The 25235-nt window shown below is 35.0% G+C and overlaps 1 protein-coding gene across 1 annotated transcript in view; it reads right to left on the reverse strand.

Moving 5' to 3' along the window:
- Positions 1-25235, reverse strand: part of TINAG (tubulointerstitial nephritis antigen) — a gene marked incomplete at its 5' end in the record, with an annotated part of 114602 nt that extends 89367 nt beyond the window's left edge. The window contains 3 exon segments of the mRNA NM_001082786.1: positions 2748-2837; positions 3842-3905; positions 24792-25235. Coding sequence (NP_001076255.1) covers positions 2748-2837; positions 3842-3905; positions 24792-25140 — 503 coding nt within the window.

The raw sequence follows: 25235 nt of genomic DNA on the forward strand, positions 1-25235 counted from the left end.
AGTTTTGGCTCCACTTCCAATCTAGCTTCCTGCTAATGAACACCCTGTGAAGTAGCCAGTGATGGCTCAGAAACTTGGATCCTTACCATCCACCAGGGAAACCTAGATTGAGTTTTGGGCTCTTGGCTTCAGCATGGCTCAGCCCTGGCTCTTACAGGTGTTTGAGGGAGTGAACCAGCAAAGGGAAACCTTTTATCTATCTCTGTCTCTCTACCTCTCTCCCTCTCTCTCTACCTCTCTTTTCAAATAAAATGAAAGTGTTTATTTTTTTTTTATTTAGTGGGGCATTAAACCTTTGACTACAATGCAAATTTAAAATGTTATCAAAAATAAAAAGTAAAAAAGAACCTGTCAAAAAACACTTCAAACAAATAATAGCAATAAACATCTCAAAAATAAACGTTTAAACAAATGAAAAATAAAGACCACAAATTATTTGTTGCTCCTTCCATGAGTGGTGGATTCTCTTTCTCTGCCCTTTGAATGTGGGCTGGCCTGGTAACACTGTTCCCAGTAAAATGTAGCAGAATTGACCGATGAGTAACTTTTCAGTCTTAGGTCTCAAGGCAGAGCCCTATTAGCATACTCTCAGTTTTTATAGGAGCTAGAGAATCATGGCCCAGTTAAGTGATATTTAATAGAGGCACCAATCACTAAACATGAGAATAAGGCCATCTCACATAATTTCACCTCAGTGAGGCTCCAGAAGTCTATAGGCATATGAGTAACCCTGGAAGAGACCAGCAAAACAGCCTCAACTGAGTCGGTTCCAAATTGTTAAAGCAAATAAAAATCTAGTTGTTTTAAATTCTAGAATTATTTATTACACAAAAGCAGATATGTGAGCCTATTATGAACCTCCCTAGGTTCCACTAACTAGCTAATTAGAACTTCTGTGACTAATTTGACATTTATATTCTGCCCAATCTTTAAAAGCCTGTTGTAAAGGTACAAACGTTGAGTCTTCTACAAGGGGGTGAGTTTCTTTAACACAGAAATTATTTGAGTGCTGAACAATATTACAAGTTCAAAACATGTTTTATTACTATTAACTGCATTATAAAATAATTCATAAAATAATATAAAGTCAACATAATTTGGATCTAAAAATACTGCTAAGAAGAAGGAAAAATATTTAAAATGCAGGTTGTAAACAAGGTATAAATAGGTAGACTATTTCAATAAGTGCTTACTAAATATTTAATGTCAAAATATTATTTTCATACATGAGAACAATTCGAACAGAATGACCAAATAATTAGAACTTTCTTTAAATTCAGGAATTTTCTCCCATTTTTCCTCTGGCAAATAATTTCAAATTTATGCCTTTTATTTTTAGCTTATTTCTTTCATTTAAATTTTTCAGGGTCTTAGAATGCTTCCTCTGCTTCAATTATACTTCACTTTTTACTCTTTTAAAGTCATATTTTTTCTGTTTGCTATTAAAATGCATAACCCATGCTTCCTAAGTAAGCCTACATCATGCCCCAAATAAGCAAATGATGGAAAGTTCTTCCTTCCAACAAGGCAGCATTCCCAACAACCTCTGTATCTTCAGTGTATTTTCTTTACACATTCTGTTAGGCTTGTTTCTCTTATATTCTGAATCAGTGGAAAGTTAGACTTCTCTATTAAGTTTCTTAAGAGGGTGCTCTAATTAGGTTTAGCATTTGAATCATTTTTTTTTTAAGTTTCTTAAAATGACACATCTGTTTGTGTTTGTTGAATGATTTAAATATCACTTCACCACTGAAAATTTTGTTTTCCCTAGAAACACTTAAGATGTCACCAGATTATCACTTAAAATATTGACTAAACACACCCATGCACACACAGGAACTGAGAAGGGCTTAAAAATATTAGTGTCAACTAATATGATTTTCTATATTTTATGTCTTCCAAGAATATGCTTTGGGAAATTCAGTGTCCCCATTGTGGGGAACATAACATCTTATCTGTGGAAGGAAATACATTTATTCTTAAAAAAAAAATCTCAGGAATACATCACTTTTCTATTTGCTTGTAACATACCTTTTTACGTGAAATATTTTCCCAAGGTGCAAAATGTTATCAAGGATATATAGAGATTTGATCAATAGTGGTAAAGAAAACCTGAGGCAGAGAGCAGCCAGCCTATCCCTCTTTATTTCAGTTGTGCAAAGAAAACAACTGTCAGTTCTTCAATGAAAGTGTAGAAAACACTTAATTTAATCATATATATGAGCGCCATCAAAGAGTTATTTCCAAAGTCTATTGCCAACTATCCCTGTCCTTAGCTTACTAGCAAAGTGTCTCAACTTGCTTTTTGACTCAACTATAAGCGAAATTTTAACTTTCACTTATTATTTGGGTCAAGATAGAATTACAGTTTTTTAAGGTCATATTCTATTCAGGATACTCAAATATGTAAATTTGGCTTGTTCAAGGCAGCAGCAGAGAGAAAGATTAACATGAATAAACCAATTCCTGTAAATCAACTCCCTGGTATTGTCTAAATACTTACCCAATGTATACTGTCCTTTCTTAGATGACATAAGACTATATTTCCTTTTTCTTTGTGCATTTTAATTATTTAATCTTTACTCTTGTACATTATGATGTTGTAAACCTTTCTCTTTTCCCATTTCTCTCTCACTTTTATTTTAAAATAATAACTATTTTTAGAAATAAATAACAGGGTATACATTTTTTGAAACCTGATGGTAAATAGTGGTGCCCAAATGCCTAGAAAGCAAGATTTCTCTCACCCATAGTCTCCTTTATTGATGTGTTCAATTAATTCTGGAAGAACAAGGCATACATGCTGGGAACATTTCCAGTGCTGTCCTGAGCATGTGCTGCAAAAATACAAAAAAAAAAAAAGAAGTGGCCTGGCCTTTATGGAGTATATATTTCAAAATTAGGAACAAGGTTTATGCGTTGTTAAGGCATAAAATATAATTTCTTAATTAATATTAGCCATGTGGCTATTTGATTCTTGTTAAAAATAAATTATAAAACATACTTTAAATATCCTCTTATGTTCTTACCCTCTGTTCTAGGTAATTAATAAATTATATGACCACATATTCATTAAAGCTTTAAAATGTAATACAATTTGGACAGTAAATTCAGTGAACTTTTACCTGAAAATTTTCTCAAACTAATCCTTTTAAAGCAGCCCATTTTTTGTATAAAGTTGCTTTGCTCAAAAAAATTATAATAAAAATGTATACTTAAGGCAAGACTACTGTTTGTTGAAAGCCCATTACCAAAAACACCAAATTGAAGCAAGAAAACATACATTGATGGATTAGTGTCTTTGTACAACAGCTAGGATGCCACTGGGATATACACATCCAATATTGGGGCGTGCCTGGTTTATGTCCTGGCTCTACTTCTGATCTAGCTTCCTGTTAATGCATACTCTGGAAGACAGTATGTGATGACTCAACTAGTTGGGTCCCTGTCATCTACTCTGGAGACCCAAAGTGAGTTCTAAGTTCCTGGCTTCAGCCTGGCCCATCACTTGCTGTTGCTAGAATTTGGTGAATAAACCAGTGGATGGAAAACCTCTTTCTGTCCATATCTGTTTCTTTGCCTTTCAAATACATAAAAATAAATAAGTAAGTCAAAATGATATGGGAAATATTTTTTAAAATATAAAGATATGATTAGATTTTTCAATAGTCATTAAAACTAAATATGCTTATAAAAATTAGATATTTGATGTTATATGACATGTGATTTTGTACTTATATATTTGCATGCAAATATATGCTTTATTTCAGAATTATTGCTTTTACTGAGGAACAAATACACAGATAATAGAATTCAGTTCTGTGTCACTTAAGTTCATTACCACGAATTGCAGTTTTCTTTTATTACTGATCCTTCTTCATAATGTAGACCATCTCTGATGCAACCTGTCAACATAACAGGAAAACAAATGAAAATTATACATCTAGTAAATTGCATCAGCATAATGTTTAGCATAAAAATATGGTTAGTTTTTCATATATGTGAAGATATTTTATATAAATCCATATCCTATCTATGTCAACATTCATATATCAAATTATTCTTGGCTTGTTCTATGAGTTTTTGTCCTTACCTGCATATTATTTCCAACATAGATGATTTGTAAAACATGAAAACTAGATTCTGAAGGAATTAATGACTTATTATACTAAAATATAATTAATATGCTTAAATAGGTGAGTAATATAACAGTATTTAAACCAATCATAGTATTTCTCTTTCAAAGAACTAATCAAATCTTGTAAGTGAATATAATTATTGCATATAACTAAAGTAAATAGCTTAATAGTTTTAGATTAAAATACAAAGTCATTTCATTGAATTAATCTTACAACAATAAATTCTAAGGAATATGCATACTGTTTTCCATAATGGTTGTACCAATTTGCATTCCCACCAACAGTGTATTAGGATACCTTTCTCTACAATCCTACAGATTTTATTTATTTATTTTTTCATTTTTAGATGAAAGCCATTCTAACTGGAGTGAGGTAATACCTCAGTGCAATTTTTACTTGCATTTCCATGATGGTTAGTGATTTTGAGTATCGTTTCATATGTCTGTTGGTCATTTATATTTTATCCTTGGAAGAACATCTACTTATATCATTTGCCCATTTATAAACTGGGTTGTTTAGTTTTGTTATTGCTGAGTTCCTTGAACTCTGTATATATTCTGGATATTAATCTTTTATCAGATGCATAGTTTGTAAATATTTTCTCCCATTCTATTGGATCCTCTTCACTTTGTTGATTCTTTTGCTGTACAGAAGCTTCCTAGCTCAGAAAAGTATAATTAGATCTAACCTACAACCTAGGTATCCTACTACTGGGAATATATCCAAAAAGTGAAATCATACCCATGTTTATAGTAGCTCAATTTGCAATATCAAAAATATGGAATCATCCTAGATATACAGCAAGTGATGATTAGATAAAGAAAATGTGGTATACATACTTAATGGACTATAGCTCAACACTAGAAAGATGAAATCCTGACTTTAAAACAAAATAGATGGAACTTAGTCAAAAAAGCCAGACTCAGAAAGATGAAGATCACATTTTTTCTTATTTGTGGAAATTAATATATACATTGAATATAAAAAATTTGTGGACATATCATTCAGTACATAGTTATAAATATTGCTTCACTTATAAATATTGCTTCACTGAATCACACAATGTTCATGACAATATACCTCTTTTCCCACACATTATAACCATTTTCATACATCCCTTATTTTGTGATATTAATACCTCTGTTTTTAAGAAAACATAAATTCAGGGGATTAAGATGGTGGAATAGGGAAAGAGCTTTCTGCTCTAGCCTAGGAAAAGATAGTTCAAAAAAGTGGAAACAGTGTAGTCTCAGGGAAGAGTTAGGGAGACAACTAACCAAGTTGAGGGACACAGTGGACCTATGTGGAGGGCGAAGACATGCACAACTCAGGACATCAACAAGCAATAGACTCAGCACCAAGTTGGAGAGTGAGGTGAGACCAGACTGCAGCAGCCCAAGCCACTGGTGAAAAAGCTGCAGAAAGAGCCTAGAAGGAATCTCACTTGGAACCCCATGGGAGATAGTGTACCTGCCAAGCAAGAGGAGAAAAAAAAACAAAGGAAAGGGAACATTTTCTCTCTCCAATCAGCCTGCAACTGTGTCCTGTAACAAGAGTATAGAGAGCTTGCACCATTTTGGACATAAGTAAAACAGCTGAGTCAGCTCATGTCTGCACACAGCAATCAGTCAAATGGAGACTCCATTTGGTGGGGAGAAATGATATGGGGGCTGGGTGCTCATCATTGTGAGAAGCTCATGTGCAAGGACTGTGAAATCTGAGGCTACATGGGAGAACTCAGGGTGTGGATGGGAGTTTGGGCAGTCACTGTGGGAGACTCCCTGGATACATAGCTTGGAAATCTGAGCCTACACAGAGAAGATGAATAATATACCTACTGGGGCTAGTGCCCAGGAATGGGTCTCCTTTGAGGAGAGAAGCTCAGCTAAGTCTATGCCAATAGACGAGAACAAACCTCCCTTTTGATTAAAAAAGAGAGAGAGAGAGATTTACCACCCCAAACTTTAGTGTGTAGTCTCAGACACACCCTTCACTAGGGAGCACTAAACAGAGTTCCTTGACCACACCCACCACATACCTTTAAGTATTCCCTGAAAGCAGACACTCCACTAATTCACACAGACATAGTCCAAAGATAAATAATGACACAGCCAAAAAAAAAAACAAACATAGAAACCAACAAGAACCAACAAGTATCTCCACAAATGCTGAATAACAAATGCACCAATTCAAGAAACAAGAATAAGGAAGACAATATGATGTTCCCAAAAAACATAACATTTCAATACTATATTGTGAAGATGAAAGGAAGGAAATATTCCAGAAAAAAGTGCAAAGGAAATTTAAAGTAAAAATTAGGAATATTTATGGAAAAATGGTAGGGTAAAGTCATTACTTATCAATAGTCACCTTGAATGTAAATGTCCTCAACCCTCCAGTTAAAAGACACAGACTGGCTGAATGGATTAAAAAAAAATTCATCTATTTTCTGCCTACAAGAAATACATCTCACCAACAAAGATGCACACAGACTGAAAGTGAAAGGATGGAAAAGGATATAACATGCTAACAGAAACCAAACAAGAGCTGGTATAGCCATCCTAATATCAGAAAAAAAAAAAAAAACTAGACTTTAACACAATAACTATTAAAAGACATAAAGAAGGGTGCTATACAATGATTAAAGGATCAATTCAACAAGATGTAATTATTATAAATGTATATGCACCTAATTACAGAGCACTTGGCTATTTAAAAGAAATATTAAGAGATCTAAAGGGAGACATAGACTAAAATACAATAGTAATGGGAGATTTCAATACTCCACTATCAGCAATAAACAAATCAACCAGAGAAAATTAGCAAGGAAACAGCAGAGTTAATTGATATTATAGACCAAATGTACCTAATGGATATCTACAGAACTTTTCATCCTATAGCTGCAGAATACACATTCTTCTCAACAGTGCACAGAACTTTCTCTTGATTTGACCACATACTAGGCCATAAAACAAGTCTCAGCAAATTTAAAACAATCTAAATCATACCATGCATCTTCTCAAATCAACAAAATTAAGCTGGAAATCAGCAACTCAGGAATCTCTAGAACAGATGCAAACACATGAAGACTGAACAACAAGCTCCTGCATGCACAGTGGACCTTGGAATAAATCTAACCAAGGATGTCAATGATCTCTTTGATGTTTAAATTCATATGGAAACACAGGAGACCTCAAATAGCTAAAAGCACTCATATACAACAAAAACAAAGCCAGAGGCATCACAATACCATATTTCAAGACATACTACAAGGCAGTTATAATCAAACATCCTGATGCTGGTACAAAAACAGATGGATAAAGCAATGGAACAGACTAGAAATTCCAGAAATTAATCCAAGCATCTACAACCAACTTATATGGGACAAAGAATCTAAAATCAATCCCTGGAACAAGGATAGTCTATTCAACAAATGGTGGTGGGAAAACTGGATTTCCACATGCAGAAGTATGAAGCAGGACCCCTACCTTACACCTTATACAAAAATCCATTCAAAATGGATTAAAGACCTACATCTATGACCTGATACCATCAAAATTTTAGAGGACATTGGGAAAATGTCACAAGACATTGGCACAGGCAAAGAGTTCTTGGAAAAAGACCTCAGAGGCACAGACAATCAAAGCCAAAATTAATAAATGGGATTACATTAAGTTGAGAAGCTTATGTCTTGCAAAAGAAACAGTCAGGAAAGTGAAGAGGCAACTGACACAATGGGAGAAATTATTTGCAAACTATGCAACAGATAAATGATTAATAACCAGAATATACAAAGAGATCAAAAAACTCCACAACAACAATTCAAACTACCCGGTTAAGAAATGGGCAAAGGAATTAAACAGACATTTTTTGTAAGAGCAAATCCAAATGGCCAACAGACACATGAAAAAGTGTTCAGGATCACTATCTGTCAGAAAAATGCAAATCATAACCACAATGAAATTTTACCTCACCCCAGTTAGAATGGCTTACATACAGAAAACTACCAACAACATTTGTTGGCAAAGAAGTGGGGAAAAGAGTGCCCTAATTCACTGTTGATTGGAATGTAAACAGGTATAGTCACTGTGTGAGACAGTGTGGAGATACCTCAGAAATCTAAATATAGACCTCCCACATGACCCAGCCATCCACTTCTGGGAATTTACACAAGGGAAATGTAATTAACAAATAAAAGATTTATCTGCACCTGCAATTTTATTGCATCTCAATTCACAATAACTAAGCCATGGAATCAACCTAAATGCCTGTCAACTGAAAACTGGATAAAAAAAAAAAGTATGTATACGTTCTCTATGGAATACTACACAGCAATAAAAATGAAATCCAGTAATTTGCAACAAAATGGATGAATCTGTAAAACATCATACTTACTGAAATAAGCCAGTCTCAAAGGGACTAATACTGTATGTTCTCCCTGATCTGTGATAACTAATAGAGCACCTAAAGGAATCTGTGGCAGTGAAATTGACACTTTGAGAAGCAATGACTTGAATGGCCCTTTTCTTGACTGTAGAGGAACAGTTTTTTTTTTCTTTTTCATACCATTGGTTGAACTCTTTACTTAACATAGAGTTAATCATATGTGTATAAAGTCAATTAAAAATAGATCTCAGTAAAAAAATAAATGTGGGATAAGGGAAGAAGGAGAAAGTTTGTAACTGTAAAGCTGTATAGTTCTGCATACATTCTTACATACTTTCTTCTAAGGGTATAGTTAAAAACTTACCACTGAAATCACATTAAACTGGTTGGTAAAAATGCCATCTTAAGTGTTACAGTGACCATATTAAGTTTAACATGATCATACAGAGAGGATTAACTGTTAAAAAGATCATATTAATAGAATCAAGTGTCTGGTAATAATAATAGATAGAATAAAAAGGAGAGAATGTTCCAATATGGAAAGCAGTTCACACAGCAGACTCGTAGAATAATAATCACTTTAAATAGCACTCTGACCTCAGACCCAGCTCTTAAGACATCTGACTGGCTGAAAAGCCCATGAGTGCATTTCAGGCATGGAAAGCCAAGACACTGTGGCAAAAAAAATGTCCTACATGAAAGATCTCTGTGAGAGATCTGGAAAGAAGTGGCCATCAAAGAAGGAGGTACTTTATTTGAAGGGAAGAGAGAAATTTAACTTTGCTTATGGCCTTGTCTAAATACTGACGGAGATTATGGATTCAAAAGGCTTCCATAGCCTCTACAGCTCATGTCAAGAGCCTCAGGTGATCACTGACATCATAAATAAAAGTATTAATTATTAAATTAACAAACGGAAGTTACTGTGTACTTACTTACCATGCAGGAATTCTGTCCTCAATGAGTTGTATTATGAGAATTAGCTGTAAAACTTGTTCTCAAACAGTTTTTTATATGTATGCACAAATTGTTGAAATCTTCACTTAGTAAAGAGTTTGTCTTCTGTATCTGAAGTTCATTGAAAATGAATCTTAATGGAAAAAGGGACTAGGAATGGGAGAGGGACGGGAAGTGGGGAAAATGGGACAGGGAATGATAGAGGGACAAGAAGTGGGGAAAATGGGACAGGGAATGGGAGAAGGACAGGAGGTGGGGTGGGAGTGGGCATAGGAGGGTGGGTATGATGGGAAGAATCACTATATTCCTAAAGTTGTACTCATGAAATTTGTCCTAATTAAATAAAAATTTCTTTGGGAAACAAAGAAAAGATAAATTCTATTTTTTTCTTAAGAATTTGGATCAAAAGAATAATTCACACAACCAGTAAGAGCATAGTCATTTGTCTTCCAGATTCAAATATTTCTTAAATGTTAACTGAAACTGCTTTCTAAGTGATTTACTAGATCATATGTACTACTCAAAACAGAGTAACAGTTAGTCATCATTGTATAAAAAAACATTGGTAAAATATCACAAAAATAACAGCATGATTACAATTTAAGTCTCTTCTGAAAATGCAATCCACACAAAGTTTTAAATTAACATTGAATTATCAGAAGGGGTTCTACTTTGATAATTCAATTTTATTTGAAAGAAACATACTATTGATGGATGACATCAATGACTCTGATTAAATAAAATGAATTATAAATTTGATTCATAAAATCATAGTGGAAAATATATCTTGAGAAAGCATTCCAGGGTACCTATTTTAGCTTCTAGCTGCAATGGCAAAACAGCCATTTATGAAATAGCTATGCTTTGATTTGAAAAAGATATTATTTCATAGAAAGCATTTTACAAGTACACATCCTCATTAAATACTTTATTTCCTATTTAAATTTTTTATTTAAGCTGTAGGTATTTGCATATTTTCATTCCTTTCCCAGGGAATTTTGGCACTCTACAGTAACAGAGGAAAATGAAACCACCCTCGCTTGACCACAAAGTTCTTAATACAGCAAACTCAGTAGAGGCAGAAGATTTAACTTCAATTCAATTTCAGAGTTTTAATTATTTTTTAAATGAAATACAGTCTCAGTTTTAATAGTTTAAATGGAAAATACAAATATTCTTATAGATACTAGATTTTTATTTTTAATTAGGATAATCTGCTTTGACAAATATTCTTTTTTTAACTTTTATTTAATGAATATAAATTTCCAAAGTACAGCTTATGGATTACAATGGTTTACCCCCCCATAACGTCCCTCCCACCTGCAACCCTCTCCTTTCCCACTCCCTCTCCACTTCCATTCACATCAAGATTCATGTGCATGTCCCAAATTCATTTGCATGTCCCAAATTGCACCTTTTCCCTCTCTTATTCCCACTCTTAAATTTAACAGTGATCGCTTTTCAGTTAAGTTTCAACACTTAAGAAGAACCGTGTATTGATTACAGTATTCAACCAAAACTATTAAGTAGAACAAACATAAAAAAACACTAAGAGGGATAACACATTAAGTTGTTCATCGACAGTCAGGGCAAGGGCTGATAAAGTCACCGTTTCTCATAGTGTTCATTTCACTTTAAGAGGTTTCCTTTTTGGTGCTCGGTTAGTTGTCACGGATCAGGGAGAACATATATTTGTCCCTTTGGGACTGGCTTATTTCACTCAGCATAATGTTTTCCAAATTCCTAACAGGGATCACTTTTCAGTTAAAATTTAAACTCCTAAGAATAATTGTGTGTTAATTACAGAGTTCAACCAATAGTACTAGAAAAAAAATACTAAAATGGATAAAGTTATTACATTGTACATCAACAGTCAGGACAAGAGCTGATCAAGTCACTGTTTCTCATAGTGTCCATTTCACTTCAACAGGTTTCCCCTTTGGTGCTCAGTTAGTTGTCACCGATCAGGGAGAACATATGATATTTGTCCATTTGGGACTGGCTTAATTCACTCAGCATGATGTTTTCCAGATTCCTCCATCTTCTTGCAAATGACCAGTTTTCATTGTTTTTGACTGCTGTATAGTATTCTATAGAGTACATGTCCCATAATTTCTTTATCCAGTCTACTGTTGATAGGCATTTGGGTTGGTTCCAGGTCTTAGCTATTGTGAATTGAGCTGCAATAAACATTAATGTGCAGACAGCTTTTTTGATTGCCAATTTAATTTCCTTTGGGTAAATTCCAAGGAGTGGGATGGCTGGGTTGTATGGTAGGGTTATATTTAGGTTTCTGAGGAATCTCCAGACTGACTTCCATAGTGGCTTAACCAATTTGCATTCCCACCAACAGTGGGTTAGTGTCCCTTTTTCCCCACATGCTCTCCAGCATCTATTGTTGGTAGATTTCTGAATGTGAGCCATTCTACCTGGGGTGAGGTGAAACCTCATTGTGGTTTTGATTTACATTTCCCTGATTGCTAGTGATCTTGAACATTTTTCATGTGTCTGTTGGCCATTTGGATTTCCTCTTTTGAAAAATGTCTATTGAGGTCCTTGGCCCATCTCTTAAGTGTGTTGTTTGTTTCTTGATTTCTTTGTAGATTCTGATTATCAACCCTTTATCTGTTGCATAGTTGGCAATTATTTTTTCCCATTCTGTTGGTTGCCTCTTCACTTTACTGACTGTTTCTTTTGCAGTACAGAAACTTCTCAATTTGATGCAATCACAAATGTTAATTTTGGCTTTGACTGCCTGTGCTTCTGGGTTATTTTCCAAGAAGTCTTTGCCAGTAACTATATCTTGCAGAGTTTTTCCAATGCTCTCTAATAATTTGATGGTGTCAGGTCGTAGATTTAAGTCTTTAATCCATGTTGAATGAATTTTTGTGTAAGGTGAAAGGAAGGGGTCTTGCTTCATGATTCTGCACATGGAAATCCAATTTTCCCAGCACCATTTATTGAATAGACTGTCCTTACTCCAGGGATTGGTTTTGGATCCTTGATCAAATAAACGTTGGCTGTAGATGTTTGGATAAATTTCTGGTGTTTCTATTCTGTTCCGTTGGTCTATTCATCTGTTTCTGTACCAGTACCATGCTGTTTTGATAACAACTGCCCTGTAGTATGTCCTGAAATCTGGTATTGTGATGCCTCCGGCTTTGTTTTTGTTCTACAAGATTGCTTTAGCTATTCGAGGTCTCCTGTGTCTCCATATGAATTTCAGCACCATTTTTTCTAGATCTGAGAAGAAGGTCTGCAGTATCTTGATTGGTACTGCATTGAATCTATAAATTGCTTTTGGGAGAATGGACATTTTGATGATATTGATTCTTCCAATCCATGAGCATAGAAGATTTTTCCATTTTTTGGTATCCTCTTCTATTTCTTTCTTTAAGGTTTTGTAATTTTCATCGTAGAGATCTTTAACTCTTTGGTTAAGTTTATTCCAAGGTATTTGATTGTTTTTGTAGCTATTGTGAATGGGATTGATCTTAGCAGTTCTTTCTCAGCCGTGGCATTGCTTGTGTATACAAAGGTTGCTGATTTTTGTGCATTGATTTTATATCCTGCTACTTTGCCAAACTCTTCTATGAGTTCCAATAGTCTCTTAGTAGAGTTCTTTGGGTCCCCTAAATAAAGAATCATATCATCTGCAAAGAGGGATAGTTTGACATCTTCCTTCCCAATTTGTATCCCTTTAATTTCTTTTTCTTGCCTAATAGCTCTGGTTAAAACTTCCAGAACTATGTTGAATAGCAGTGGTGAGAGTGGGCATCCCTGTCTGGTTCCAGATCTCAGTGGAAATGCTTCCAACTTTTCCCCATTCAATAGGATGTTGGCTGTGGGTTTTTCATAGATTGCTTTGATTGTATTGAGGAATGTCCCTTCCATACCTAGTTTGCTTAGAGTTTTCATCATGAACGGGTGTTGTATTTTATCAAATGCTTTCTCTGCATCTATTGAGATAATCATATGGTTTTTCTTCTGCAGTCTGTTAATGTGGTGTATCACATTGGTTGTCTTGCACACATTGAACCATCCCTGCATACCAGGGATAAATTCCACTTGGTCTGAGTGGATGACCTTTCTGATGTGTTGCTGCATTCTATTGGCCAGAATTTTATTGTGGATTTTTTGCATCTAAATTTCCCAGGTTTGGAGAAGGACGGAGAAATCCTAGTACAGGAAGCTCATAGAACCCCTAATAAACATGACCAAAAGAGATCCTCACCACGACATGTTGTAATTAAACTCACCGCAGTGAAACACAAAGAAAAAATCCTAAAATGTGCAAGAGAGAAACGTCAGATTACTCTCTGAGGATCTCCAGTTAGACTCACAGCTGACTTCTCATCAGAAACCCTACAATCTAGGAGGGAATGGCGAGACATAGCCCAGGTACTAAGAGAGAAAAACTGCCAGCCCAGAATATTATATCCTGCAAAGGTCTCATTTGTGAATGAAGGTGAAATAAAACCTTTCACAGCAAACAGAAATTGAAAGAATTTGTCACCACTTGTCTAGCCCTGTAAAAGATGCTTAAAGATGTGTTACACACAGAAACACAGAAACACGGTCATCAATATGAAAGAAGGTAAAGGAAGGAAACCTCACACCAAAAGATCACAGGGAATTCAAAACATATATTAGAAAATATCTTTGGTAAATGGCAGGGCAAAGTTACTACGTATCAATAGTCACATTGAACGTTAATGGCCTGAACTGTCCAGTTAAAAGACACCAATTGGCTGATTGGGTTAAGGAGCAAAACCCATCTATTTGCTGCTTATAAGAAACACATCTTTCCAACAAAGATGCATACAGGTTGAAAGTGAAAGGCTGGAAAAGATATACCATGCCAACAGAAATGAAAAAAGAGCAGGCGTAGCCATATTAACATCAGGCAACATAAACTTTAACACAAAAACTGTTAAGAGAGACAAAGAGGGGCACTATATAATGATTAAGGGATCAATTCAACAGGAAGATATAACGATTATCAATGTATATGCACCTAATTACAGGGCACCGGTTTATCTAAAAGATTTATTAACGGACTTAAAGGGAGACTTAGACCCCAATACAATAGTACTGGGGGACTTCAATACTCCACTCTCAGAAATAGACAGATCAACAGGACAGAAGATCAACAAGGAGACAGTAGATTTAAACAACACTATAGCCCAAATGGATCTAACAGATATTTACAGAACTTTTCATCCTACACAGAAAGCATTTACATTCTTCTCAGCAGTACATGGAACCTTCTCTAGGATTGACCATATACTAGGCCATAAAGCAAGTCTCAGCAAATTCAAAAGAATTAGAATCATACCATGCAGCTTCTCAGACCATAAAGGAATGAAGTTGGAAATTAGCAATTTAGGAATCCCTAGAGCATATGCAAACACATGGAGATTGAACAACATGCTCCTGAATGAACAATGGGTCATAGAGGAAATTAAAAGAGAAATCAAAAATTTTCTGGAAGTAAATGAGGATAACAGCACAACATACCAAAACTTATGGGATACAGCAAAAGCAGTGTTAAGAGGAAAGTTTATATCAATAGGTGCCTACATCAAGAAATTGGAAAGGCACCAAATAGATGAGCTTTCAATGCATCTCAAGGATCTAGAAAATCTGCAGCAAACCAGACACAAATCTAGTAGGAGAAGAGAAATAACTAAAATCAGAGAAGAAATCAACAGGATTGAATCCAAAAAAACATTACAAAAAATCAGCCAAATGAGGAGCTGGTTTTTTGAAAAAATAAACAAAATTGACACCCCATTGGCCCAACTAACTAAAAAAAAAAAAAAGAGAGAGAGAAAATACCCAATAAAATCAGAGATGAAAAAGGAAACGTTACAACTGACACCACAGAAATAAAAAGAATCATCAGAAATTACTACAAGGAATTGTATGCCAGCAAACAGGGAAACCTATCAGAAATGGATACATTCCTGGACACATGCAACCTACCTAAATTGAACCAGGAAGACATAGAAAACATAAACAGACACATAACTGAGACAGAAATTAAACAGTAATAAAGGCCTTCCCAACAAAGAAAAGTGCAGGACCAGATGGATTCACTGCTGAATTCTACCAGACATTTAAAGAAGAACTAACTCCAATTATTCTCAAACTATTCAGAACAATCGAAAAAGAGGGAATCCTCTTTCTATGAAGCCAGCATCACCTTAATTCCTAAGCCGGAAAAAGATGCAGCATTGAAAGAGAATTACAGAGTTTTAATTATTACACAGGATTTTACACTTAACAACTTAAATAACACCATGTTTGTCAAATTTGTTATTACTTGGGAGCAATATAATATTCATAGAATAATCCAGTTTTCCACTCAAAGGCAAGGGAAATACCTCATTGATCATTTTCATAGAGAGTTGGAGAGAAAAAAAAAAAACTCATTTTTAAACCTATCTCATAGTCAACATTTACAATATATGTTGATAAAATATTCTAAGGAAGCTAGTTTAATTGCTAATATTTTATATGTTACTCATATAGGAAATCACAAAAGTCCAAAAGAACTTGTACTCCCAGTAAGAATGTCAAAGTTAAGAGAATACCATAACTACGCTTTCACTAATCATTAACACTAAATCTAATGTTAACAAAAGTTCTGTTTCTTGGTCATCTTTCTTCAGTGTCAAGTCAGAGTTAACTATCAGAAACTACTTTCAGTTTAGAACTACCACTTTAGAATTGATTTTTGAACAAAAACCTTACTCAGTTGCTTTTGACATTGGTCAAGGTGACTAACACAATGAAACATTGGTTTCTTACAGTCTAAATAAAGCCCACTCGTTCATTTACTCCTCTGCTTTCCAACTCCATGTATCCTTATTCCACAAGTAGTAATGAGAAAAATATTTGAAAGTACACATCATGTGCTTTCTATTTAAAATCTTTAAGCTGTTTATCATCAAATTTAGAATATTAAACTTTCTAATATGACCTAAATGACCTTACGCAAAATATATCCCTTCTCATTCCTATTGTGCTGATAAGAGCAGGAGTTCCCAGAAAAAGAAAGTATTAACATGACTGTAATGAGGAGGGGACAGAGAGGTGGATATAATTTGCAGTTAAAGTGAATGGAATTAGTTCACTAATTGAGTTTGGAAAATAAGTTAGCAGAGGATTAAGAATGTTTCATTAAGATTTTGACATGAAAAACAGAGGCATCATGAAGCGTAATCTTATGGAAAAAGAAATCAAGAGTTCCATTCTGTATATTTTATATTTAGACTAAATCTAAATTAGATATCCTAATGGAGATGTCAAGTTGACAGTAGTTTATGGAAGTCCAGAGTTAAGTCAAGGATGAAGAATAGATTTGGAAGATAAAAATTTACATACATATTTTTTAAAACCTGAGACTAAATAAAATGCCTTTTGGAGAGGGTGTATGTGGGAAAGACAGTGGTTCAGGACAGATTTTAAAACATTCCACATGACAGACATTCAGAAGAGAAACCTTGAGGGGATGCACATTTGGCACAGCAATGAAGACAGTGCTTAGTTCTAGTCCCAGATCTACTCCTGATTCGTAAAGTACACCCTGGAGACAGCTGGTGATGGCTCAAATACTTAGGTTCTTGTCACCCAGATGGGAGATCTGGATTGAGCGCCAAGATCCTGTTTGTAGCCTGGCCCAGCCCTGTCTGTTATGGGCATTTGGAGAGTGAACCACCATATGGAAGATTCTCTCTCTCTCTCTCTCTCTCTCCCCTTTGAAATACAATGAAAATAAATAAATAAAATTGTATTTAAATAGAAGAGGAAAATAGGAAGAATGGCCTGGAAAGAAGCTGTGAATAGAGCCTGGTGTCATAAAAAGCAGAAGAAATTGTTTTATGCATGTGAAATTGTCATCCGACGTTAGAGCAATAATGAGAGGTCAAGAACAAGTGAACAGACATTAGAATGTTGTGCTTGGTAAAAATGGAAGTTCTAAATAACACTGCCAAGAGATATTGCAGCAAAGTTTCTGAGACCTAACACCCTGTTGGAATAGGCTGATAGAAGCTTGGAAGCAAAGAAAAGAAGTTTCTTTTTCAAAGTTTCAACATTAAAGGAAACAAGAAGTGGGATGATCTGATTAAAGATGGAGTCAAAGGGAAGAGTTTTAAAAGGTTGTGTTTTTTTTTTTTTTTGACATCAAAACATGCCTGTAAATTAATCTAGGAAAGAGAAAAAAAACTAAGAGGGACAGAGGTATAAGGGTGAAGATCTTAAGAAGACAAGAGAAGTTGAAGTTAAAAGATTGAGAATCAAAGAAGTAGCTGTAGTAATGCAGATAGCAGTAAGTTAAAAACAGTGATGCTGATCAGATGAGAAAATTCTAGCTGGACAGTTTTATTTTCTCAGTAAAATATGTTTGAACACCCCAGAATAAGTTAGCAAAATTTATTTCATATATGGCATCTTGATCAACAACAACAACAAAAATCTAATCATTGTTGACATAAAGGGAATTTTCTAACTTTAACATCCTTTAAAGGAAATGAGGCAAATAGAATATTTGGAGGGAAAAATAGTTGCTGTTATTGATTTGAGAAAAAATGATAATATTATGTCTGTAATTTATTTGAAAATACTTTCATCACAGTGTGTTTTCAACATCTATGCTGATCTACATTTCACTGTAGGAAAAAGCTTTTACTGAATCTAATCAGGAGTCCACACCCCAGGGGTGGTCAATAGTATTGGTTCTTACATTCCAGGCATCAGGGAAGCTGCTACAAGTGTTTCCATTATCCATATTTTCAGCACTACAGTTAGTGTAATGAATGTCAGAAATGAGTTTTTACTGGAAAAATTAGTGGCTTGGTAATCAGCATAATGGATACATACAGTATTCATTGGAAATTAGCAGGATTTGGTTTATATAGATTAGCTAAAATATTTCAATATCATGCCCCACCATTTTACACTACTGCTTATATATATATATATATATATATATATATAAAAGTCATACACCTGTAGTCCTAGACCTGTAGCCCTCGGATTGATCATTGTCCCATGTCTAGACACTGGTAGGAGGATTTATCATTTACAGATATGCTCTGTAAGGATAATATCATCCTAGCTTTGTAATATTATAATATTTGCCTCCAGTAAATTTTCCATGCAATGTCAACATAGGAAATACCTAAAAGCACAGGGACCTGAGACTTTATGATGCAAACAGAGGTTGTATGAATTGGTTTGTGTCTCCTTGCCAATAAATATTTTTATAACCATCACTATATGTGACAGTTCTTGGACTAAGATTTATCTTCAGTATAAAATTGTTAATAAGGCTGTGAAAGAGTGAATGATTGTGATATATTTTGAACAGTGCAAATATACAAGTTTTGTATAATCAAATTACCTTAGTTCTAATCACAAAAGTTAGTATCCCAGAATCTTCCCTTGAGATCTACTGTATCAATTAGTATGTCTAGAAAAATCTACTCTGGATCCATTACAAACTTGTTCAATAGCTTTCTGTATCTAACATTTGAAATTCTCCAGTTAATGGAAGTTATCATCAGACCTAGGGAAGAATCACAGAAGGAAGGTATTTATTGATATATTCTATGTCCAGTTTATACAAAGATACATATTTATATTCAAATTCTAAAGATGATGTACATAGAGTTGTTATTGATTTAAAGGGTACTTAGAACTGGCAGAATAAAAATAATTAGACTATACCATGCAACTTAATCATTGAGAAGTAGAAAGAAGTTGATTTATACATGTAAAAAATTAGTAAAAATATACCATTCTCTTTCTATTTTAGATAATTCTGTACTCTTTCTCAATATTGCATAGTATTCTTATCATTTCAACCATCTAATTTAAAATGTTTGATAAAACGAAAGAAAAAAATTACACTTATGCAAGCAATTATAGTCTAATGTGAACTTTTTGCTGCTAAATGAGATTATTAATTGCTTCCTTACATAATGAATGGAGTAAAAATTATACCTGGAAACAGTTCTAACTAAAATATGACCCTAAATTAAAGTCTTAGCAAAATTATAACTCTCAAGTAAGAATGGATATTGAAAAAGCAGCAACTTTTCTGAACAGAATATATGTCTGAAATAGGAAATATTCAAACAAATTTTAGCACAGAAAAAGTACTTCATCTCATATTATAATACTGACACTCAAGATAACATCAAACAAAAATAATAACTTTAGTTAGAATATAGATAGCTGGATAGCCATTGTTTTTTTAAATGATTCTGCATTCTTATTATTTGGCTGAGTCTTCGGGGTTTTCCAAATATCATTCCTTACTTTTTTTCTTTATAAAATAAACTCATTTTAGCTAGGCACATTGTCAAACAGCTAAGCAAAAGAAAACAAACTTTGGTGCTCATCATCTCTTGTTGGTTGGCATGGCCAGATGATCATGTTCTGGACAAACAGATAGGAATAGAGGTGTTCATTGCAGTCTAAATAGTCTCCATAAAATGTAGGAACCATACTTCCATTTCTCAATTTAATTGATTGACACTAAATATGATTAAATATGATTTTTTTAACATGAGGCACCAAACTGGATCAATACAAGGGCTATATTCTATTAATGGTGAAGCAGGAAGGGAAATGAAGCTTGTTCTCTAAAGACAAATTGAATCCAAGCAAAATAGCCCTATGTGTTTAAAAATATGTGTGTTGGCCAGCACTGTGGCTCAATAGGCTAAACCTCCACCTTGCGGCACCAGCACACCGGGTTCTAGTCCCAGTCAGGGTGCCGGATTCTGTCCCGGTTGCCCCTCTTCCAGGCCAGCTCTCTGCTGTGGCCAGGGAGTGCAGTGGAGGATGGCCCAAGTGCTTGGGCCCTGCACCCCATGGGAGACCAGGAGAAGCACCTGGCTCCTGCCTTTGGATCAGCGCGGTGCGCCGGCTGCAGCGCGCCACCCATGGCGGCCATTGGAGGGTGAACCAACGGCAAAGGAAGACCTTTCTCTCTGTCTCTCTCTCTCTCACTGTCCACTCTGCCTGTCAAATAAATAAATAAATAAATAAAGGTATGTTAACACTTCAATCTCATAAGACTTATCTTGCATATGATATTTATTAAATTAATATTAACCATTGTAATACACTCAACTCTCTAGGGTTGTAGTGTTGTCTACACTGAATGTGCATGTTCCATTTCATTATATATTATCTATAGTGAATTATAAGTTACTTCCATACCTAAGTCTCCTTATCACAAAGATCAAAAGTTTCCCAAGGCCTTAGGAATGTAAGATGCTATTTTCCTATCATCCTCAATGCTCAATAAAATGGTGGTAACAGATAAGTTAACAAGTTTTAAACCTTATCACTTCTTATAAAAGTGTCAACTTCCAAAAGAATGTAAGAGTAGCTGTTGAAATTATGAGCAAACATTAATAGTTGAATGCTTTACAAGTACTTTTGTAAAACTACTCTATTATGAGAAGCCACGCTTCTGAAAATGTTTTTAACATCACACAGAAATAAAATTATTATTGATTTTTTTTTAACTTTTATTTAATGAATATAAATTTCCAAAGTACGGCTTATGGATTACAATGGCTTCCCCCCCATAACGTCCCTCCCACCAGCAACCCTCCCCTTTCCCACTCCCTCTCCCCTTCCATTCACATGAGGATTCATTTTCGATTCTCTTTATATACAGAAGATCAGTTTAGCATACATTAAGTAAAGATTTCAACAGTTTGCTCCCACACAGAAACATAAAGTGAAAAATAATAGATGATTAAATTATTATAGAATTTAATAATTATAGAATTTCAAAAAATAAAAGTATTTGAGATATCAATTCAATCAAGTTCAACAAATAGCATGTTCTTCAGAAGGGTTAGTGGGAAAAGAATTTAAAAGGTAATTTTATTTTGTTTTGGGAAAAGAAGGGAGAGAAAAGGGGAGGAGAGGAGACAAAGAAATTCATCTAGAAACAAGACGGAAAACTTTGTAGTCCAATGATGACAGTGTACCCTAAACAGAGTTTAATTAACTCAATCCTCTCTGCACAGAGATAGTAAGGGGAAAATACCCAAAAGATTTAATTCTTGAAACCTACTTTCTATGTGGGTAAGACAAATGATATCTTCAGATTGACCAGATAACAATATGAGGCCACTAACACATAAGCCTCTTCCGCTGACATTCAAGACTTTCCCCGATTTAATCCTTCTTCATTTCTTTTTCCTACCTACCTAATTACTGATTCTGCACCACATGTAGTTTCTTACAAACTTACCCTGTGCATGTTGCCTTTTCATCTGGGAATAGTCATACCTCTGTTCACTCATTGTGAACTCTAACACTCATTTTTCTGGTAGGAGTAAGTTCTAATGTCCTAAGGTCCACTACACTGGGTACATTTCTCCCCTGGCTATTATCTCATCTTACAAATATTACCTCCTACGGGTCCTTCTCCTTTATAAGTTCCTCTAAAGCAGGAGCATGTCTTAGGAAGTTTGTGCTTTCACCTCATCAAGGTTTACACTGTTGAAAAACTACTCCAAGCTTTTCTGACCCTCTAGTTCCACACAAATTGTGGTCTACATACCAGTGCAGGCTTGAGAAGTGTTTGCTACTGGTCTATGAAAAAATAAATATGAAAAGTGACAATAAGCATATCGAAATTTTCATAGCAATTTGCTGTTCCCATCTGAGCACATGATATTCATTTTATAATAAGTATTCACCCCTGAGAGATTGGAAAGAGAAAAAGCTAGTTATTCACCACAATAACCTGAGGCACACATTCCAGACTACTGCAATTTTTGACTGCTTTATTTCCCTACTTTCATTTTTTCCTGCTGCTAAGCTTGGCTTTCAGCATGGTCTTCAAAAAATGCAAATCTAAACCCCCTACTCAGCACCAGCTGCATAATTTGTCAGGGCAAATGGAAAATTAAAATGTGGAGACCTTTGTTTGAAAATCACTAAGAATTTCAGAATACCAGCAGCAGAGCATTAAACAAAGCATCAATTTTTCTGAGGGGCGTCCACTGTGAACATATCTGTTATGCATCCAAAGAGCCAACCCTGCTCCTACTTAACCTCTTACAATAAGTTACACTGAAATAAATTATTGAATCCCCAACCTGGTGTGTAATGTTCAGTATAATATAACCCCTACTTTTTGAAAATCTCATCACATGTCATCCCATGCTGTTCATTTTTCTCTAGATATGACCTGTTTCTAGTTCCCGGATCCTGTCAGCTTCCTCCTTTGCAGGCCTGCAGGCCTCTTCTGTTAACTCTTCCCCAGTTCATCTTTCTTCTCCTCATTCCTCAAGTCTTCCCTCCTCAACCTGTCAACCAAGCTAATGGTATCTAACATGTTACATATTCATGTTCTATTCTCACCACACACTAAATGTTTCCTTCAGAGAACTCATCACAAATTGCAATGTACAGACGACTTCTTAAATATTTGACAGCGCTTTTCAAACTCAATTGTGATTTCCACGAGAATAAAACCTTGTCATTTGCTCCCCATGGTTTCCCTTGGCACTGAAGATAATGCTTGTCATGGCAGAGATTACTCAATGATAATTACTGATGAATGACTCGATCTCCCTTGCCTAGTCAGTTATCCGTCACTTTATAGGATGTGATAAAAGTTTGCTGAGCTTTTTTATTGGTGAAATGAAAACGGAGGCAATAAATACCAGCTAGGTGGCAAATTTTAAATAATAAATATGTGATTTAATCTTATAGTGAAAAGTTAATTGAAAATAGATCTTTTTTAAAACAAGAATGGGAATAGGAGATAGAGGAGGAAGAAGGGTGGGCGTGTGGGCAGGAGGGAGGGTAGGGTGGTAAGAGTCACTATGTTCCTAGATTTCTATATATAAAAAGGATGAAATTTGTATACCTTAAATAAAAGGTTTCTAGGTTAAAAAAAAAAAGAACATTTCCTCAATTTTACAAACAAGATGACATTTTGAGGAGTGACAGCAAAGCCATCTATCTGGATTTTTAAATGTGATTTGAAACTAGTAATGTTTGTTCTTAATTTGGGTGTTGGTTATGTGATTAGAGAACAAAATATCCTGATTTCTCTGTACACACATGTCTATTTCTTGGTATGTATTTCAATACAATGTTTTAAAAAAATAAAAAAGCAAATAATATTAATAAATAAAATGTGGGCTTTGAAACAAAGATTCTAAGTCCCTAATGTACCTAGGCTGTTTTCTAACTATAATTTCTAGTCACCATCACCAACTCACAGTTGTGTGACAGAGCTGTAATTAACCCTGAATGTATGCTGAGGTGATTTGATGAAATGGGATAAAGATAGAGGCACACTGAAGTGCATACATGGGGTTTTATTCTGTTGTTCCAAAACTTGGTTTACCAAATGCTAAAAATCAATACCAATTCTATAATTAGATCAATAGAATAAATGCTATCATTCTACTTATGAGCCATTTGCATCTATGAACTCAACCTAAGATTTTTATAACTACTCTGTGAATTAATCCTTTCTTAAAAATAAATTTTAAAATTCCAGACTAACAAAACACAACAAAACGATGCATATGAAAGAATCTATTTTGTAATACTTAGTCAATGAAGGAGACTGGTTTTGTGTTCTTTTTTTCCTGGTTTGAATGACATTGCTGCCCCACAGGCCCTGATCATTTAGCCTCCTGACACAAGTAAAATATTACATGAATTTGCAGATCATTAGGCTTGTGACTTTCAAGACTTTATTTCAAGAGGTTACACTCCAGAAATGGAAGGGAGGAAGGGAGGAAGGGAGGAAGGGAGGGAGGGGGGCGGGAGGGAGGGAGAGTGGAAGGAAGGAAGGAAGGAAGGAAGGAAGGAAGGAAGGAAGTTAGGAAGAAGGGAGAAGGGTGGGAGGGAGGGACAGGGGAAGAAGGGAGGATTTTAAGGATTTTACATAATCCTTATAGAAGCTGATTATTCAAAACTGGACTCTGACAAGCATTCCTGTCATTAGATAAGAGCTTTCCTAACATGCAAGCAGATACCTTCACATTTGAGCAAAACACTTTAATAATCCAAGTACATTTATCTTAGCAATCACAATAATAATTTTCATTTCATTGAAAGCAAGAGGAGAACGGAGAAGGAGGAAGAAGAGGAAGATGGGAAGGAGCAGGAGGAAGATGCAGGAAGGAAGAAGAGAAGAGGATGGGAGGAAGGGAAGGAGAGAAGAAGAAAGGGAAGGAGAGAGTTTGTCAGGCATGTATTTATGAAGTAGGACAATGTTCCAACACATCCCAAACCTACCTTCTGGATACCAAGACTGTGTGTGAGGAAGCCATTCTTTCTCTTCTTGGCAAAAGGACTTGTAATCAGGACAGCAATCAGAATTTTCCCTTTCACAGAATTTATCACAGTAACATAATGCATTTGCCTCATAGAATTGAGTGACACAGTTATCATTTCTGCCTTCACAACAACCAAAGCTTCTACAGTATTGCCCTTGGAAAATGGACCTTTTGAATCGAGTACCTTCTAAAATGCTATGATTCCTAGAGGAATAAGATGCTAGGTCCACTTGTTTTTGAAACTGCTTCTCTGTCCAGATTTCTTTGGCAAGATAAAAGAAGATGAAAAACTTATATCCTGTCCACATTCTCTGAAGGTCAGGTACAGCTAGCTCCCACTTTCTGTTATAATTGATATCCTTGGCCTTGGGAGATTCTTCTTGGAGCCTGAAATCTAGTAACA

This window comes from Oryctolagus cuniculus, chromosome 5, assembly GCF_051225735.1.
Source record: "Oryctolagus cuniculus isolate XC-2025 breed Fujian yellow rabbit chromosome 5, ASM5122573v1, whole genome shotgun sequence".
NCBI classification, from domain to species: domain Eukaryota; kingdom Metazoa; phylum Chordata; class Mammalia; order Lagomorpha; family Leporidae; genus Oryctolagus; species Oryctolagus cuniculus.